Below are 19581 nucleotides of genomic sequence, written 5' to 3'. Positions count from 1 at the left end.
TCATCCAAAAATTTCTTTTCTTCTAGCAGAAAAGTCCACAGATCCAACCCACTCTGCACAACCCACTCTGCACAAGGATTATGATTCTGAGGGAGGCTTAGTGTCTCACTCTCCTCCATTTTCTTTATGTGGAAAAAACATATATTTCCTTGGGTGGAATTTTCACTTGTGGGAACAGTGTATTTGGGGTGGATTTTCACGTTGCTCTGCAGCATGAAACGTTTGTATGATTTTAATTTTTTTTAATTAACCTGTGAATTAAACTTTAAAGGACGTAGCTCTACAAAACAGCTTTCGAAGTACCTTGGACTGGTTATCTGACTGGGTCTTCGGGAGTGTGGCCACTCCCAGCCTCACTGATTGACAAGTCTGGTTACTGAGCTCAAGAAGCTACAAGCAGGAATAAGACCAATTGTACTGGATCTGTGGACTTTTCCCATAGAAGAAAGGAAATTTTGGGCTAAGGTAAGATGAATTTCCCTATTTTTCATAGATATTACCACCAAAATAAGAAGTTGCATGAATGGAGAAAGGCAAATTCAATTTGAAAACAATTTTAATTTTTAAGTTTCCCAAGGTGGTATTTACACAGGTAAGTTTTTGTGTTTTTTTGGTTTGTTTTTGTTTTAAAAGTATACCATTAAAATGTTGATGGTGCCTTCTGTTGAGTAATTTTGAATTAAAGGGGTCTGCCCATACACTTTATTATAATATCAAGAGTATCTCAGCTTCATATATAAACTGACTTTCCTAAGAAGTCCTGCGTTAAAAAAACCCACATTGTTTGTTTGTTGTTTGATTTCTAAATGTGATACTTATATTTGTTCTAGTGCAATAGTTTTATTCAGATCTCAGTTTAAATAAATTATGATACATCAGAATAAGAGGCTTATTCTAATAAATTTGCAAACTGCTCGACACTAGACGAATGTAACAACTCTGTGAGCGACTGTCAGAATATTGCTTAATGTCAGAAGGGTAGCTGTGTTAGTCTGGATCTGTAAAAGCGGCAAAGAGTCCCGTGGCACCTTATGTGTTCATTTTTACATTGATGCTCAAAATGTTCTTCTAGTTCTCTATTTCATAGTAGTGCTTTGTGTGAAGTCTGGGGACTACCTTAGTGATTTTGGTGTGCTTATCCATATCCAGGGAGTTCTCTTCTGTATGTTTTACAAGCCAAAATTATGGAAGAGATTTTCAGTCTCCATATTTCAGTTGTATATACATTATCTTATATCATTCTGAGGAGGAAGGATTGCACATTAAGTGCACAAGGAGAAAATGGGTGGGTATTCAGTTTGGTAATGTGTTAGCATTAGAACTATTTTAAAGCAGTCTTGAAAAAATATTTTAACCTCTCATCCAGGACAAGTAATTACTGTTATTTTTATTGCAGTAGTGCCTAGGAGTACCAGTCAGCGATCAAGGGCCCATTGACTAGGCGCTAGACAGCTAGACAGCCTCTTCCCCAGTGAGTTTACAATCTAGGTTATGACGCCTCAATGGGTGTATGAAACAAACTGATTGGAAGAAAAGTATAGACAATATAACTGTAAAGTACACAAATTATGATAAAGTAAGAAGTAAGCTGAAGTAGGTTTTTCTTTTTGAACAAGCTAGTAAAATGAAATCTCTTTCATCATCATGATGACTTCAAGGACAGGTGGAGATAATTAAAGCTTTAAAAATATGGCATTATTCCAAGCCCCAAAGGTTTAACTTTGTATAATATAGACTTCGATTCTTTTTATCCTATATCAATTTTTTTTACTGCTCATCACCGTAGTATTCCAGTAGTGTGTTAAACTACATGACTACACATTTGTCATGTGTTTTGTTCTCTCACCCTCTCCCCAGAGGGAGAACCATGTGCAGCGGAGGTTTTTTTTATATAGTGGGGTGGGTGGGTGGGTGTGTATGTATGTATGTATATACATGCACACATATATAAAAATATATAAATAGACACCAGTTGCTCTGTGTTTATATTAGACTAGGCAAGATCAAAGAAATATTCTTTGCACTTGCAGCAGAAGGTGTGTGAGGTTTGTGATAGTCCTTAGTTCCTAGTGGGAGTTCATTCCACAGTCTTGGACTGCTCCTGGAGAAAGTTCTGTCTTCCACACAGACACACTTTACTCTTGTTGAGAGTGCAGTTGTGTCAGAATACAAAGTTGTTGACCACAGTCTTCATCTCGGAGCTTTAGATGGTCTTTTAGGTATCCTTAAGCCCAGTCCTGGACCTCTTTAAGGTAGGGACTGAGATGTTGAACTTGATTTGATATTCTTTGGGAAGCCAGTGTAGGTACTGGATGAGAGGTTTGATATGTTCCCAGTAGCCATTGTGTTGCTGAGGAGATGTGTGGCAACGTTCTGCACTAGTTGGAGTTTCCTAAGTGCTGAAGGCTACTGATTTAATTTTGTATTTTCTCTCTCAAATACAGAATTGTACAATGTGCTATCTAGATGCTTTCTACAAAGCTCCATCCTCATTAGAACAGAAGACTACAATGCAAACAAATTCTAATTAATTCACCTAGTGCATTTTTTAGCACTGAATCATCTGAATAAAAGTCCATTTTGAAAGTTCAGAATTGTAAGATTTTGGAATTATTTATTATTGAAGTTCCTTCTTCGAGTCTTGACTAATATTGAGGAATGCGAATGTTGAATAAATACTAGACAAGCTGAAGTCTGAAAGCTGCCATTCTCTAAATACCCTTAATTTACATCTTATCTAAACATAGAATTAGCCCCAATTTCAGCTACTGGTGCAAATGCACATGTGCAAACCTCTCAAGTAGACAAACAAAGCCACAATTTGCAGTGGTGGAACTTACTCTGATTTCAAAGAAGGTATTATACTGCTATTATAGAAGTGTATTTTGTCTCTAACTGGATAACTTGTGATCTAGCCACTGGTATTGAGTGATGAAAGGGGCTAGACATGTTTATTGAGAAGGTACTTGCTTTCCATGAGGGCTTTTTCCTGTTACGAGCTGGGGATGAAGCAATTTGGCAGTTTTCCAGCTTAAACATTTAAGGTCCTGATTCACTAGTAAATTACTCCAATAGATTACAGCGTCGTAAAACCAGAGGAACACAGTGGTGAATCAGACCCTTATTTTGTAAATTTAATGTAATGCTGTTTAAAGAGACTTTTGCATTGATCATCCACTCAGATCTAATTTCCTACCAGACGTGCCAAATCAACTGAATATACAGGATTTATTTTCACACACAAAATAGACGTACGCTATGGTTGCTCTGTTGAACAAAACTTGCTTTGGTTTGAGGAGCACAGTAGGAATATTGCATTTTGTACACAGGAACTATAAAAAAGCATTCCTGGCTCACGCTTTTTTCCCATGTCAGTGATGTTACTCTTGATTCATGGGAATGTAATGTAATGTTTGAAGCTTGGAACTTGCCATTCTCAAGGTACATTGTGCTAATTTAGGCCTTGTCTGTATTTGAAATTAGTCCTGATTTGTGGCATTGTTTGCACCAATACTCTGCATATCTGTGTAGTTAAAGTGCCAACGCATTTTGAATTTTGTGAAGCTGTTGTGGAAAATATGAAACATAGCCAATCAGAAGTTAATATGGCCTGTCCTAATGTAGGCACTAAAGGTGTGATTCTCACCCACCATTCTGGCCTGTTTATGCTGCATAAAATGGCTAGAGCAGCGTAAAGGAGCTCTAAAAGCTCTTTTTCCATCTGGAGGAGGATTATGCCAGCACAGGAGCTGTGAAAGATAGCCAAAGGGCTGTCTTCTGAGGATCCCCCTCCTATGTCCTGGCAAAGAGGACATGCCTGATTGAGGACAGGAATGGTGTGTCTGTGACAGGGCTGTAGCATGTAGCAATGTGGAGATTCCAGCTTTATATATATATATATAAAATCTCTCCAAAGGTGTGAATTTAAACCACTATAGTTGTACTGCTATTACCCCTAGCCCCCATGTGGAGACACTTACGCTGGTATAGAAGTGGCATTTTTGGTTTAGTTTGTCGTTTGGGAAGGGGTTTAAGCTGAACCAAAAAAAGTCTCACTCATATTGGAATAAGTATGTCCAAATGGGGGGTTACACCAGTATAACTATACTTGTATAAATGGTAAAACTTTCCCATGTAAACAAGGCCTTAGACAAGGCCCCACACAGCTGTCTAAACTATGTTGGCGAGGACCCTGGGCTGTGAGTTCTATGCTGCTCAGAATCTCATCCTAAGACCCCAGTTCTGGAAGCACGTAAGCACTTGTTTAAGTCCCATTGAAGTTACTAAGGCTTAAGCACATGTATAAATTTAAGCCCATGCATAAGAGCTTAGCATAAGTGCTTTCTTGCATTGGAACCTAAAAATAAAAATTATAGTGTCTCTTGTTCAGGTAAATAATTAAAAATATTTTCTGTGCAGTAAAAACCACCAGAGGGCAGAATGATTTCAGAAATGAAAAGGTTTTGTAGTCTTAAAGTACACACATTTTTGTTGTTGTTTTTCTATTAAGCCCTGGTCTACACTGGGGGTGGGGATCAATCTAAGATATGCAACTTCAGCTACAAGAATAGCGTAGCTGAAGTCGATGTATCTTAGATCGACTTAGAATCACTTACTTCGCGTCCTCACAGCGTGGGATCGACGGCGGCCGATCCACCGTCGACTCCGCTTCCGCCTCTTGCAGTGGTGGAGTTCCGGAGTCGATGGCAGAGCGATTGGGGATCAATTTATCATGTCTACACTAGACAAGATAAATCGATCCCCAGTAGATTGATCACTACCCACCGATCCTGCAGGTAGTGTAGACATGGCCTAAGAGAAGATTTGTGGGTGGATGAAATTTGCCAGTGCACGCTTTATATTTGGAATAAAGATGAAAGCATAGTTTATGGATATGCTATGTTGCTTTATCTGGTAATTGTCTTTTAGGAAATGTACAGTCTGCATGCTCTGTTACACAAGCTAACGTGATGCTCACTTTTATGAATTCATGATTCTCTATTACCTTTTATTATGCCGGATCTCTCTGACAGGAGCCTGTGATGTAAAACATTTGAAAATTAAAATAATAGTAAAAGGTCTAGAGAACAGTAATTTTTTTCTTCTCTGCAGAGACCAGATTCTCAGCTATAACCTCGGCAGAAGGCTCCCAGCTGACCATGTAAGTGGGTATCTCCAATTCAAAGTCGAGATTACATCTTCCATTCATGAAGGTGAGATTTAAAACCTGTGCGCACACATGATTGGGTAGAGAAAATCATTATGTACTATGACTACCTGTTACACATACTAATCCTGTTGTGTATAGTGCCCATACTATAGAAAAGCTTTGTGTGAAAGTGATGGACCAAACATTTCAAATACCTCTTTTGAGATTATTATTAGCAGTACTGCTAAATACTAATTTTATCCTATTTATTTTCTACTTTTATTTTATTGCTGATATATTCAAACGTACTTGGCATACAAGTATTTTCATTGTAGGGAGATTAGTTGACCTCCTACATCCTTTTCAATTCCTAAAGTGTAAAAATGTTTCTGAGGATATGTCTACACGGGAACTAGACATCACTGGCTGGCTCATGCCAACTGACTCGGGCTCATGGGGCGTGGGCTGTGGGGCTATTTCACTGCTGTGTAGGCTCGGGCTGGAGCCAGGCCTTAGGACCCTGAGAAGTAAGAGGGTCCCAGAGCTTGGGCTCCAGTCCGAGCCTGGAAGTCTACACAGCAACGAAACAGCCTGAGCCCCACAGGGCCAAGTCGGCTGGCACAGGTCAGCCACGGGTGTCTAGCTGCTGTGTAGACATACCCTGTGACCCTTCTCCCTCCCCAGGTTTCAGAGCCCAGGCTCCAGCCCCAGCTCAAACGTCTCAACTGCTGGTTTTAGCCCTGTAGCACAAGTCTCACAAGTCTGAGTCAGTTGACCCAGATTCTGAGACTCACTGCTGGGGTCATTTTTGAAGTGTAGACATACAGTTACTATCCATGGAACTTAGATCCTCCTTTTCTAAAGAGAAAAAAACCTAAGTAAATATAAAACTGTTCTGTGCAGAGTGTCATATTTGTACAGGTTGTGACTGCCTCATTTAATTTCAGATACTGGCTGCGGTGCATCTCGTTGTCTCATAAGGAGACTGTTTCAGTTAATGTGTCTCAAGTTCTGTGCAGATCTTGCTCTTAGGAACAAGAGCACAAACTTTAGAAAACTGTTTTTTATCAAAGCCAATTTTGGCAATGTGCTGAATATATAAGAGCAGGATGGGAGTCCTTTATAGTGATACTTCATGCATATTGTGTTTCCTTATTGTACAAAATAGGTTAAACTTAGATTGGGCGAAGTCTATAAATGTTGGTCCTGCATGAGTAGGAGTATAGATTTTTTTAAGTGTATTTTATTTTGTTTTTGGTTTTGTTTTTCACTTCACTGTTTGTATACAGCAAATGGGTATCTTAACAGAAGTGTGTTTTTATAGTATCGTGTTGTGCAGAGATATTAGAATGAACTGAATGAATATATTCATGTGTCTCATTCCCAGTCTTTGTGTTTCACTGCAGATGCTTCACCAGAAACAGTTGGTACTTTGCTAGGAGTGAACTCTGTGAATGGAGACTTAGGAAGCCCTTCTGATGATGAGGACTTGCCAGCAGGGAACCATGATGCACTTCCAATTTGTTTAAATGGCCCAATCCTTGATGAGTCTGTTGGAAATGCAGTCTCTACGCATTCTTTAAGGACTAGTACAACTCTAGAAATGGACCAGGAGGAGTTAACCTCTACTGCTGCAAGATCATCACCTAACAGAGGTCGCCAGAACTCACTGAATGACTATCTGGATGCAATAGAACACAATAGTCATCCCAGACCTGGGACATCTGCCTGCAGTGAGCGTTCACTTGGGGCATCCCCGAAACTAAGGAGTAGTTTTCCTACTGACACGAGACTTAATGCAATGCTTCACATTGACTCGGATGAAGAGGAGCATGAGTTGCATAAAGATCTGGGTTTTCAGTCTTCCTTGGAAGAAGATGGCGGTTTAGTAATGTTTAATGGAGCTACAAGGGGTGTTGAAGGAAATTTTTTAAGTTACTCATCATCAAATCAGATAATGCAAGGTCTTGCAGAGGATGGGAAAGCACCAGCCCTTGAAAATCCTTTGCAGCCCTCTGATGACCAGCAGGAGACTCTCCAAGGGCTTCCACCATCAGAGTTAGCAGGAGAAGAAGGTGAAGGCCAGCCAGATTCTCAGAACAATCTGTCGGTAGAATGGGCTAGCAGTGAATTGGGTGCCTGTCAGGTGGCAGAGCAGCCTACTAGCAGTGCAGACACGGGAGCTTCAGACTCTGCAGTTGGTAGCAGAAGAGGTATTAGTGAAATGGAATCCATTGACCAAGGATCTGAACCTTCCCAGATATCCTCAGAAACTGAGCACAGCGATCCTGCTCGCACAGAAAGTGTCAGTGAGGTCAGTACCAGGCCAGAAGGAGAGAGTGATGTGGAAGGGGCAGACAGTTCCTGCAATGAAAGTGTGACTACACGTCTCTCCTCAGTTGAAACTCAGTGTTCTTCTTTTGAAAGTGCCAGGTTTTCTGAGACTCCTGCCTTTTCTTCTCAGGAAGAGGAAGAGGGAGCTTGTGCCACCCATGTGACCAGAAGCGAGCCTGCTACAGAAACACAGGACTCTGTGTGCACTCCTGGCTCTTTACCTGCGGTGCGGTTACCCAGCACTCAAGAGGAGGCTCGGCAGCTAGCTGAATTACAGGATAGAGATGACTCCGAAGAAATTTGGCAGAGGAGGAGTCTGCAGGCTGCAGCAGCAAGTAGCCAGTGTCAGGATGAAGAAACTGGAGGGGCCCAAGCTGCTTGCGAGGAGGGAGCTACACAAGTTGAAGGAGCTACTGGAGGTAATTACTATGGTAGTCAATAAATGGGGCTGTTTTATAAGTGAGAAGTCTTTTCTGCAGTCATTAGAAGAGTTGTTTAATAATACTTAATTCATAAAAATTTCAAAATAGTTCTGTTCTTGGTGGGTTTTGAAATAGTCTGATTTAAAAAAAAACATTTAAATAGTATTTTCATCAATTTGTTATGGTTTTGAAAATCAGATTTAAAAAAAATTGAAATGGAAAGTGTTGTATCTTGGAAAAGAAACCACATCCTGTTACTGTGTTGGCTAATCAAAATTATTAATGAGGGGAAAAACAAACCAGAAAACTAATAAATGAGAAATTGAGCTCCTGGCACTTTTATTGTTTTGGGGAAAGGGGAAAACAAATCTTTATGCATCTGTCATAAATATAAAGGGAAGGATAAACACCTTTAAATCCCTCCTGGCCAGAGGAAAAACCCTTTCACCTGTAAAGGGTTAAGAAGCTAAGACAACCTCGCTGGCACCTGATCAAAATGACCAATGAGGAGACAAGATACTTTCAAAGCTGGGGGGGGGGACGACAAAGGGTTCTCTCTATCTGTGTGTTCTTTTTGCCGGGACCAGAGCAGGAATGCAGGTCAGAACTCCTGTAAAAAGTCAGTAAGCAATCTAGTTAGATATGCGTCAGATTCTGTTTTGTTTAAATGGCTGATAAAATAAGTTGTGCTGAATGGAATGTATATTCTTGGTTTTGTGTCTTTTTGTAACTTAAGGTTTAGCCTAGAGGGATTCTCTGTGTTTTGAATCTGATTACTCTGTAAGGTATTTACCATCCTGATTTTACAGAGGTGATTCTTTTACTTTTTCTTTAGTTAAAATTCTTCTTTTAAGAACCTGATTGCTTTTTCATTGTTCTTAAGATCCAAGGGTTTGGGTCTGTGTTCACCTATGCAAATTGGTGAGGATTTTTATCAAGCCTTCCCCAGGAAAGGGGGTGTAGGGCTTGGGGGGATTTTAGGGGGAAAGACATTTCCAAGTGCACTCTTTCCCTGTTATATTTGTTAAACGCTTGGTGGTGGCAGCAATAAAGTCCAGGGACAAAAGGTAAAATAGTTTGTACCTTTGGAATGTTTTAACCTAAGCTGGTAAAAATAAGCTTATATGGGTTTTTCATGCAGGTCCCGACATCTGTACCCTAGAGTTTAGAGTGGAGAAGGATCCTTGACACATCATAAAGTGCAAAGAGGAAAAAAGCTCTATTTTTTAAAGAATTATTTATCAGATTTAAAGCTGATTCCCCTCTCATTTACAAATTCTGACCTGCTCAAACATGTCTGTCCGTGGGAAGAGATTTCATACATTCATTCTATTTACAACAATTACTTGTAAAGCTAATTTACGATATAAAAATTGCATGTCATACCTAACTTCAGTGTAAGTAGTAATATATTGTAATAAATAACTTGTCCCTAGTCATAATTTACCATGTATTCATTCACTTCCTTTTTCTGGTGATGAAGTGGGACTCTTGGGAGTTCCTTGGTAGCACTTCACCGCCATATATGAGGAGGCCTGGGATGACCGCCAGCCTCTGATGGAGTTGATCACATGCTGGATACTGTTACAGTAAGTCATCCCTGCCAGTGAAGGCTTATCTGAAGTACATCAAATACTTTTGAAGAATAACATTTAGACTTCTGAATGTACCAGATTGCACCAAAATATCCCTGGAAACAATATTCCCAGACTCTCTCAGAATCCTCACACGCCACCTACACAGAGAGTGAAATCCCAGCCCCATTAAAGTCAATGGAAGTTTTGTCATTTGACTCCAGTAGTGCCAGGATTTCACCCAGAGTGTACAAGTTGTGTATACTTTTAGTATGGTTGGTATATTTTTCAGCAACAATGTGTACATCTTTCCAGTGAAGTGCACTTAGTTACATAAGGAAAAGGAGTACTTGTGGCACCTTAGAGACTAACAAATTTATTTGAGCATACGCTTTCATGAGCTACAGCTCACTTTGTCAGATGCATGTTCACGAAAGCTTATGCTCAAATAAATTGGTTAGTCTCTAAGGTGCCACAAGTACTCCTTTTCTTTTTTGCAGATACAGACTAACACGGCTGCTACTCTGAAACCTGTCAATTAGTAATATAAGAAATCTTGACAAATGGCATTCTCTCCCCCCTTTGATTATGAGTATGAACTTTTATTTAAGGGAACAAACCAATAAGTAGAATCCTTTATCCCTTCTCTCACTGAGCAGCCCTCACCCCTTGCTTACGTGACTAAGGGAAATTATTTTTGTGGGAGATCTTGTTAAAGTATGTTCAACAGACCTCTGTTGTCCTATTATCCAGACACTAAGAGCCAAATTCCCTTGTAGTGTAAATTTGCATGATTCTACTGAAATCAGTGGAGTTGCAGCCATGAACCCCAATATAGAACTTGGCCTTAAGATCTTAAAGCAGCAGTTACTGTATTTAAATTGGGTTTCCGCAGTGGTTCCATGTGGTCTGCATGCTGTCTGAGGGGCCAGATGTGAGTTGGTGCCCCCTCTGAGACTTGAAATTACAGACGGAATCCAACTTCACTGTGCTGCTCAATTCAGAGGTCACTCAACAGCTTCTTAGCACTGAATGAAAAAATAGCAGAATGTCTTCTCTGTTTATTTCTAGGTTCCCAAGCCAACGGCCACCAGACTTTGAGGTCTCTACCTTCAGTACGTCAGGATGCTAGCCGATATCAGAGAGTGGATGAGGCTCTGCCACCAAGTGAGATTCTGTTTTACTTTAATCAAAATGTTCAGGATATGAGCTACTCTAGGAGTAATATGGCCCTGTAATTCAACGAGAACAAAGCTCAGCAGAGGAGTTCTGTGTGGGGAACAAGGCTATGAAATGTTTTGTAAGAGAGACTGTTCGGTTTAGGAAGTACCACAATGTGCTGTGCTGATTAAACCTCTTGTGGTCATCCACTAAATGAAATTGGTAGAGAGGTATGGGGGAAAGAAACTGCCTTTTCAACTTGTGATCCAGATGAGTGGTGATGTGGGGTGATGTGCTGTGGTAAGGGCTAGGAAGCAAAGATATCCAAGGACTCTGGAAGCTGTGGAGTACTTCAAAGCTGGTGGAGATTTACACTGAAATAACGTAACTCCACGACACACAGTGCTAACTGGAGTTCTAGGATCAGTTGGAAAGCGAGAACTTGAAGCTTTAGCCTTCCTGCTTTCAGCTGTTGTGTCATGGGATATATTTATTATTCACGGGATGCAGTAGGTGTAGGGCGCTAATGTTCTCATTGCTGATGGATCCAAAGAGTGATCATTAGTGGAATGGTGATACAATTAGTTGTAAAAAGAAATGAAACATTTGTTATTTTAATTGTTTTTGTTTTGTGGAGGACATGAAGACACTCTGGACATAGTTTAATATCTAGGTTTATTTTAACTATTGGATGCCTCTAAATTGGCTTAGAAATCGTTACTCAATATTGTAGATGTGGCTAGCACGTTGCTTTCAATTACTTGATTAATGCACATGAATAACCCTGGCCCAGTGATAACCCAGTCAGTATTAAATATTTGAAGGGGAAGGGTTATATCATCTACCTGTACACTGCTAGTGGGGAAACATTGTTTACCCCCCCTCCCTCCCCCCCCCCCCCAAATATGGAAGCCAATTACCAACATCACCTTCGTAGACTATCACTAACCTATATCAGCCCTGACTACTTATTCTTTGTTTCCCAAGGGGTGGTGAGAGTAGGCAGGTGGTTTTGAAGACTGATGTCAAATAGCAGAAAAGAAACTCCCTTTGACTTGAATGGGATCAGGATTTTTCCCCATTTAATTTAATAAAAAGTAAGATATTAATCTTGCCATATGGAATAGGATTGTGTTGGCATTAGTAACGAGACACCTCAGAGGAGTACTGTATGAAGCCCATTATCCTCTTGCTCCAGTTTGATTCTGTTACAACAAATGGTCATGATAGTGTTGTCATTCAAAAATCCCCAACTACCAGGTCAGCCAAAGAGAATGTTAGCACCCTACACCTTAATTTAAAATTTCTCATAACACAGTATTTCTTTTCAGAGTCCTGCCTGGGGGAGATAAGTATTTTTGGCATTTTCATCACTTTTCTCACTGACAAGATACAGGACATTTACAGGAAATATTTAGATGAGATCAAGTCAAGATATAATAAATTAGAAACATTTGAGAGGTGGCTTTTATACTGCAGTGATGTATATACAAACTGCTTATTTTTCTCATAAGCTGTGTCTGCTATAATTGTTACCTTTCAAAAAAAATCTCATAATATTAACATTTTGTTTTGCAATATAATATTGCAACACTGTCATTTACTAGGAGGGTGTGTGTGTGTTTGTACCGAATACTGAGCCTTGATATTCCCTCCCTCCTCCCTGCCTCTATACTTCTATAAATATTTAGAGAAAAAAAATCAAGGCACAGTGCAAGGGTATATACAGATTATCCATCTGCTGCTATGAATAAAACTTAAACCAGAAAAAAACACTAAATGCCATCTGGATTCAGTTTTTCTGTCTGCAAATGTGCTTGAATGTTACATTATTAATATTGTGATGTTATCTGGAGGAACACTCACTGTAATGGAACATGCTTATTCAGTCAAAGGTTGTGGGCAGCGTACCACAGTCTCAAGGTGCTTTGGGATACGTTCTTGGTGTTATTACATCAAGCTGAGACAGAAGAAAAATAGTTATTCCAGTTGCCATATAGATGATGATCAAAAATTAGAAAAATATATATTATTTATGCAATATACATATACCATATGCTGATTTTACAAATTACTCACTGTATTACTAGGGAAAGCAAAAAACAGATGACCTGGTATTCTAAAACCTTGATTAACTGCATAGAAACTATGCAAATTCACTGTACTTCCAAGCTTTTGTTTTAAAAATACATTTTTGTAAGCACGTTTGCATCCAGTTTAATTGATAGAAGGAGGCAGTAATCTGAATGGTTGCCTCAGTAATGACTTTGCAGTCTCAGTGCATCGCAGCAGTTAAGCCTGTGCTTAACTTGAAGAAAATAGACTAGTTACATACTTAAAGTTAATCATGTTCACAAGTGCTTTTCCGGAATGGGATCTTAACACTCTTAGCACAACACTGTTCAGCTGCGACTTGATTTGAAGAAAGGAGTGGAGAATATATGTGCTAAATAGAGGCAAATTTCCCTCTAGAAAGGCCTTTTTCACCTGAATATAAAATCTCTATATACTCTGAAATAGTCAGTCCTTTTGGAAAGCCAAGTAAGAGGTTACAGCACTCCGAAAAATTTAGTTTTACCAAGCTTAATTACTTTTGGTCAATTGGCGTGCCTGTCCTGAGAGGTAAACAAGCTTCTATGCAAGTAATTAAGGTTGTCTCCTTCCATTTATTTGTTGCTTTCCCTACGAATGTGCCTGGTTGTTTTCCACAGTCTCTTGTTAGTACTCTACTGTGTGTGTGAATTCTGCTAAGGGATGCTTAGCTGAATGTGGTTTTTCATTTATCATAGTAATACACTGCAGCACTGGAAGAGCATTTAATATAATCTTTCCTCTCTAAAGAGTAATTTATCACAATGAAATACACATTATGTATCATTAACTAATCTGCCTTACTATTTTTGACAGCTGAAAAAACCGACCACTAGGTATCAAAATCAAAACAACTAGTTAAGATTTACAAAGGTCACCTCTGTTCTATAAAGGTGCAATTCAGGGCTTGTCTACACTCCTGTACTGGTCGATCTAAGATAAGCAACTTCAGCTATGTGAATAGCGTAGCTGAAGTTGATGTACTTAGATCTACTTACCGCAGTGTCTTCACTGCGGTAAGTCGACAGCCGACGCTCTCCTGTCGACTCCGCTTGTGCTCCTCGTTCTGGTGGAGTACCGGAGTTGACGGGAGAGCGCTCAGCTGTTGATTTATCGCGTCTGATAAATCCCCTCCCGCTGGATCGATCGCTGCCCGCTGATCTGGTAGGTAGTGTAGACAAGCCCTGAAGTTCTGCTTAAATCTATATATTCGGGCTTAAATGGAGCTCATTTGGTGCATGGAACTTGACCTGGCCTTCTGACCTGCCGTAAACTTCAATGACTGCATCACAGCATACTGCAGATGAAGTGAGTGAACCCAAATATCTTGAATTGTTTAATTTGGGATTCACACTCTGTAATGTTTTGGGGTACAAACCCACTGAGAGGTTGTGTCACTGTCTGCCCTGTAATCCTGAGTGCCTTAAATGTTCTGTTGCTGTAGCTCACATCCAGGGCACCAGCAGACAAGCATGCAGTTCCCTTGTGTCTGGGTGCTGTGAAGCCTTGGTTCAGCACTCTGACCCCAGTAGCCTGCCTACAACACAACCTGTGGTTACTACTTGCAGGGTGACACCAACATACACCCCAGTCCTGAATTGCCCAAAACTGTCTGGCTGCCTGGAAGCATCCAGCCCTCCTCTGCAACACTTAAGGAAGCAGTAAGGTTTATTGCTTCTTTAAAGAGACAAAAGTACAGCTTATTACTTTAATCAGAGTTAACTATCACTTCAGTTCAAACACAGTGCTGGGTTCATTAAGTTTAAAAGTAAAACAAATGTATGCACAGAAGAGCACAGGTTAAGTGATACTGAGTTAAAATTAAAGGACGCAAGCAAATAAAAGTGAAAACACTCACCGAGCAAGATAGTCTTTGTTCAAGAAGGTCTTTCTCTCACCCACAGTCTTCTTTCCAAATTTTTACTGACTGGCCTGGCTAGGACCCCTCACAGAGGTCAAATCACTTGGTTTCTTTGTCTCCTTATGGTGAAGGATAATTTAGATGGTTGCTTCCCCTTTCATATAGTCCAGTGACCCTCTGAAATGTATTCTTCTGAAGGCTATCCCCAAATAAAGTTCATTAGTTCATGCTCAGTAAACGAGCCATGGGTTCTGGAAGATAAGGCTCTATGCTGGTTCCTCCTCTGCTGGTGATTGCTAAAGTGCAAATTATCTCTTCCTGCTGCCACCTACAATACAAATAAATAGCCCACTGAATTTGGCCACACCCTCTTTCCTTTTTTCTGGACAAAACCTGTTAATCCATCCACCTTGCATGCTTGGTTTAAACACCTTTTAGTCACAGACTTTAAAGCATAATATCAATGAGTATTCATAATTTCACATACAGCATTGTCACATATATTTTACAATGATATTATTGACCAGTGTGGTGGTAGTTTTCAAATGATACCTCACAAGGCATATTTTGTACAAAACATCATTGCACTAGTGCATAGGGTGTGAACACATAGATTCTGCCGAGGGTCACACACTCCCTATTCAGTGGAGCATCAGCACATATTGGAAAATCCATATTACATGTGAATTCTGTAAAAACTCAGGACAGTGGGAGGCTGATTTGCGGAATAACATCTGAGAGAAGCCTGGGGTTTTAGCTATGAGTCATGTAGACAGAGGGCAATCAAAAAGTGCTGGATTGAAGGAATCTTGTAGAAGAGAAATAGAAACTCAGGACAACAGGTATAGTTTAAAAAGCAGCAAAATTTAAAGAAAAATCATACCTCATGACGATTTATTGCTGTTCAGACTGGGAGGCCCGAATCGACAGCCATGGGAGGATATTCTACGTGGATCATGTAAACAGAACAACAACATGGCAGCGACCCACAGCTCCTCCAGCCCCACAGATCCTCCAGAGGTCAAATTCTATACAGCAAATGGAGCAGCTGAATCGCCGGTAAGAATTGTTGTTGTCCGTGATTATTAAGTTTATAGTACCAAAAGTGTGCTTGGCATGAGGACTAGGTCCCAGCTGCTACCATGAGTAGCTCTGCGCCGTCTTTTGTAGACTAGTGTATCTTAAGTGTGGTTCTTCTGAATGTCCCCCTGAATCTGGATGCAGGCTACTATAATCTGTGTTCCATTAATGTTCAATGGCAACCTGGCCAAAAACAATGGGTAAGGAACCACAAAAATTCAGGCCACAGAAGGCTATGAATAATCAGACATCAGTAGATTTTAGGCTGCACGGGAGAAAAAGCAAATGAAACAAGCTTCAGTAGTTGGAGTTTCCTAGAGCCAGATGTAGGGTATATTCACCCTGTAGTGTATGTAAATCCAGTCTTGTAATTCTAGATATCAGAGTATTCGTCGAACGATGACTAATGATAGGCCTGAAGAGCACCCACATGCCATTGATGGAGCTGGAGAGGATACTGACTTCCATCATTCTAATGCAGGTAAAAATAAAACTGATGTCGATCAATGGAGAGTTCAGCCAATCAGCCATTTAGCGAGAGCAAGATAAGGAGAACCCTATTTTCTGTCTGCATAGAACTGGATCACCGTTTACTATCATTTACTGTCCTGTTTCTGCAGGCGATGGCTCGGCTTATTAGGACTTATTCAATCAGCATGTTGAAGAATTGTGTGTGTGTGTGTTTTTCAGCTTCCTAATGTGAGAGAGTAAAGAAGCTATGTAAATGGCTAATGTAGGCCATTTGCATAAAAATGTTCTGCAGCTGTCAACTTTTTTAGTGATTAGTATTATTAATGGTGGCATAGAGAGAACAGCAGGCTATTCTGTAGTAATTCCTTTCACTCTGTTAATATGAATTCCCCTTCTTCTCTTGACTTCTGAGCTCATTATCAGTGTTGCTTCTGTTGCTAATGTCAGGGAAGATGAGCTTAGAGTTTGAATGAATTAAACCAGCAGAATTATATATCTGAGAAGTAACCTGAATCTCCATTTTGTCAGGCAATTTCAAGTCTGAAATTGTGAGGTTTTTCCATTGTTTTTCCATTGTTAAAGTTAACCCCTTGAAGCCAAAAGTCAGGGTCTTTCTCAGTGCATAATTTCATTATTGGCAATGGGGGGAGGGGCACAGGGACTGCTGGAGGTGCCAAGAAGCTAATTAGATGTTCTACTACTGACTTTCACAAAAGAAGTGATGAGAATGTCATCTGAGAATAAGGCAGCGTCCCTATGATGGACATACAGTGGGAGGAATTGAGGGAAATACTGCATGAGCAGTAGCTCTAAGAATCTTGTTCTCCTCTTATTCATCTCTCTTCTCTTCCATTTTTCAGAACTCCTTCAATGCCTGACATATTTTTCTCCATATTTGTTTCAGACAGTACCTTTGTTTCCCACTCTCCCCTCCTTTATTATGTTCCCTATCTTTCTCCATTTGCGTTTATCTTTTCCTTCCTTCTTTTGTCTCTCTCCGATCACCCCCCCCTTTGAAGTCCCTGTTCTTCCCTCAGCTTTTATTCCCACTTAACACCTGTCCTTTCCCTCTTCCTGTCTCCTCTATTAAGTTATATACTCTAGTTTTTTAAAGTATAGTGTTCTTCCTAACGGAGCTCATTTGTCATTTACGGGTGGCTGGACTTCCCAGAATTAGTGAGGAAGGATGACCCTGTGCATATTGTCACACACATAAAAGAATGGGCTTGTGAAGGATGGAAGATGGCATGATTTTTGGTGGACCTGGGTACGATCATGATCCCAATCTATGTTTACAATCTCCCATCTACTTTAAAATCTGTATCCAAATCTCCTGTTTGTTTTAAAAGAGGCTTACTAGTTGCCCTTTCTAGTTGAAAGAATATAACAGATGATATCCATGGTTCCTCTCCGGTTCATGATATTTGTGAGAAATCAATAAGCAAAAGCGGCTGCTCAGGGGACACCCAAATGTTTATCATATCCATCTGGAAACATGGAACTGAAATCGATTTCCGTACCCAACTTTTTCTTTCCTCCATTGTGTGAGCATTTTGGTTAAATACTGTACAACTGATCAGTGCTTCATTGCTGGCTATCTTGTAGTAGGAGAAGTGGAACATATAACAAATTACATTAATTTTATATGCACTGTATGTATTCACATTGGTTGGCATTAAAAACAATCAGTATTTGTCTGCAGTTACAGCACAATGGTATCTGACACACCACAGTTGCCGCCTTTTCCATTTGTAGGAATATGGCTCTTGTATCCCAAGTACCATTGTGTGGTGACTGTGGGTAAATACTGATTTGTAAGAGCGGCACTTCTGTATATCTTACATCAGAAAACATTAAAAACTATTACTACACTGTTACCCTGGAAACCTCTGATATCTTCAGCAAACATGCATTGATAAATTAGGATTATTTGAGGTACACTTATGTAGAGACTGTTTTAAGAACCAGAGAGAAATGTCCATCAAGGAATTATGATGAGTGTATAATGCAAATCAGTGTCATTGTTTGCAGTGAGGTTTTGTTAAAAGTTATTACTGGAAACCTTTGTCACTCACTTCATTGTTAGATTTCCGAAGGGAGAATGTTCTGCCTCACTCTACCTCCAGATCCAGGCTTACTTTATTGCTGCAGTCTCCTCCGGTGAAATTCCTTATCAGTCCAGAGTTCTTTACAGTGCTGCATTCTAACCCTGTGAGTACAGTGTATACCGACATGCAATTTCATAAATATATGTTGATAAATATGGGCACATCTGTGGTCTCTGTATTTTTCTTATATACATACATATATATATAAGTATAAAAATCTTACTCAATATTTTGAGGCTAAGATATGAAAAAGGAAACTATGTGATGAGCTACTCAGTATGGGGCATTTATTACTTTACTATTCAAGCTGTGCATATCCATGAAAACACTGGAAAATTGGCAGTATACCAGCTGTTAAGTCAAGGTTTTCGACTTCATCTGTGCTGCGGAACTGCAGCGTTTATTTGTTATGGGTCTGGTTCACCACTGCATTACATTAGATGTGCAGAAAACTGGAGTGATGCAATGGTGAATCTTTTTTTGTTTGTTTGTTTTGGTATTTTATTTATTTTATTTGTTTATTTACAGTGATAACTGTTAAAGAACCAGTATTTACCCATTTACCAACATGTTATTTGAGATGCTTCAGTTATTGTCTACTTTACACACAGTGAATCTCTGCATTATCAGATATCACTCCAGTAATGGTGGTAAATATTAACTTTGTAATGGCTTCTACCGTATACAGCATTGTAAGTGTATATGGCATTATACAATAGAGGGAAGGTGCCAAACAAATAAATCTCTGCCCTGAACAGCTTACAATCTACAGACATGACTGGATACAGTATATACTGGTAAGTGTATTCAGGCAGATGTAGGAAATCCTACTGCTTTAGTGCGTTCTTTTGGAGCTGGATGTGTGTTCTTTTGGAGCTGGGTGTGATATAAAAACTGCCCTTAGAGGCATTACAGTGCCTTTAGTTTTTACTTTTGGCTTATCTGTTTGCCCAGTCTTATGTTGCGAAACATAACTAATGTGCTTCTTGCAACAGGTGATCCACCTATAAAGGGTTAAATACACCCCTGCAGATGGCCGGTTGTGTGCACTATTCAAGTTACATTATTTTGAGGATTTAAGTAGAGCATATTCATACTCACCTATTTTATATGAAAGTACATTAGAAATCATTGAATAAAAGAGGCCTCTTGTGTTGTTTTCCCCCATATTTGATTTAAAGTTTTCCCTATTTATTCTCCAATAGTCTCTTTCCTACATAGGTTTTTCTGTTCAGTATTTTTTCCTTGCATGTTATAAATAGAAATAATGTAATGAATACTTCACTGTTGCAAGTACTCCTGTTAATAATTCAGTGGCTTTAAAACTACT

At 39.7% G+C, this 19581-nt stretch overlaps 1 protein-coding gene across 5 annotated transcripts in view; it reads left to right on the top strand.

Annotated features, from left to right (window-relative positions):
- The window catches only part of HECW2 (HECT, C2 and WW domain containing E3 ubiquitin protein ligase 2), a 257468-nt gene that overhangs the window by 175956 nt on the left and 61931 nt on the right, over positions 1-19581 (top strand). For 4 of the 5 annotated variants that reach the window (XR_012664425.1, XM_048869350.2, XM_048869351.2 and 1 more), the window contains 6 exons: positions 5113-5213; positions 6556-7902; positions 10551-10646; positions 15501-15651; positions 16050-16153; positions 18230-18354. Coding sequence is in view for 4 of the 5 variants with exons in the window: in XM_048869350.2 (XP_048725307.1) it covers positions 5113-5213; positions 6556-7902; positions 10551-10646; positions 15501-15651; positions 16050-16153; positions 18230-18354 (1924 nt within the window). In the remaining variant the exon portion in view is untranslated. The remainder of the gene's footprint in view (positions 1-5112; positions 5214-6555; positions 7903-10550; positions 10647-15500; positions 15652-16049; positions 16154-18229; positions 18355-19581) is intronic. The other variant, XM_048869352.2, reaches the window with a different exon arrangement.

Source organism: Caretta caretta, chromosome 11, assembly GCF_965140235.1.
Source record: "Caretta caretta isolate rCarCar2 chromosome 11, rCarCar1.hap1, whole genome shotgun sequence".
NCBI lineage: Eukaryota > Metazoa > Chordata > Testudines > Cheloniidae > Caretta > Caretta caretta.
Note: the sequence above shows the minus strand (reverse complement) of the source record. Positions and strands in the feature narration are given on the sequence as shown.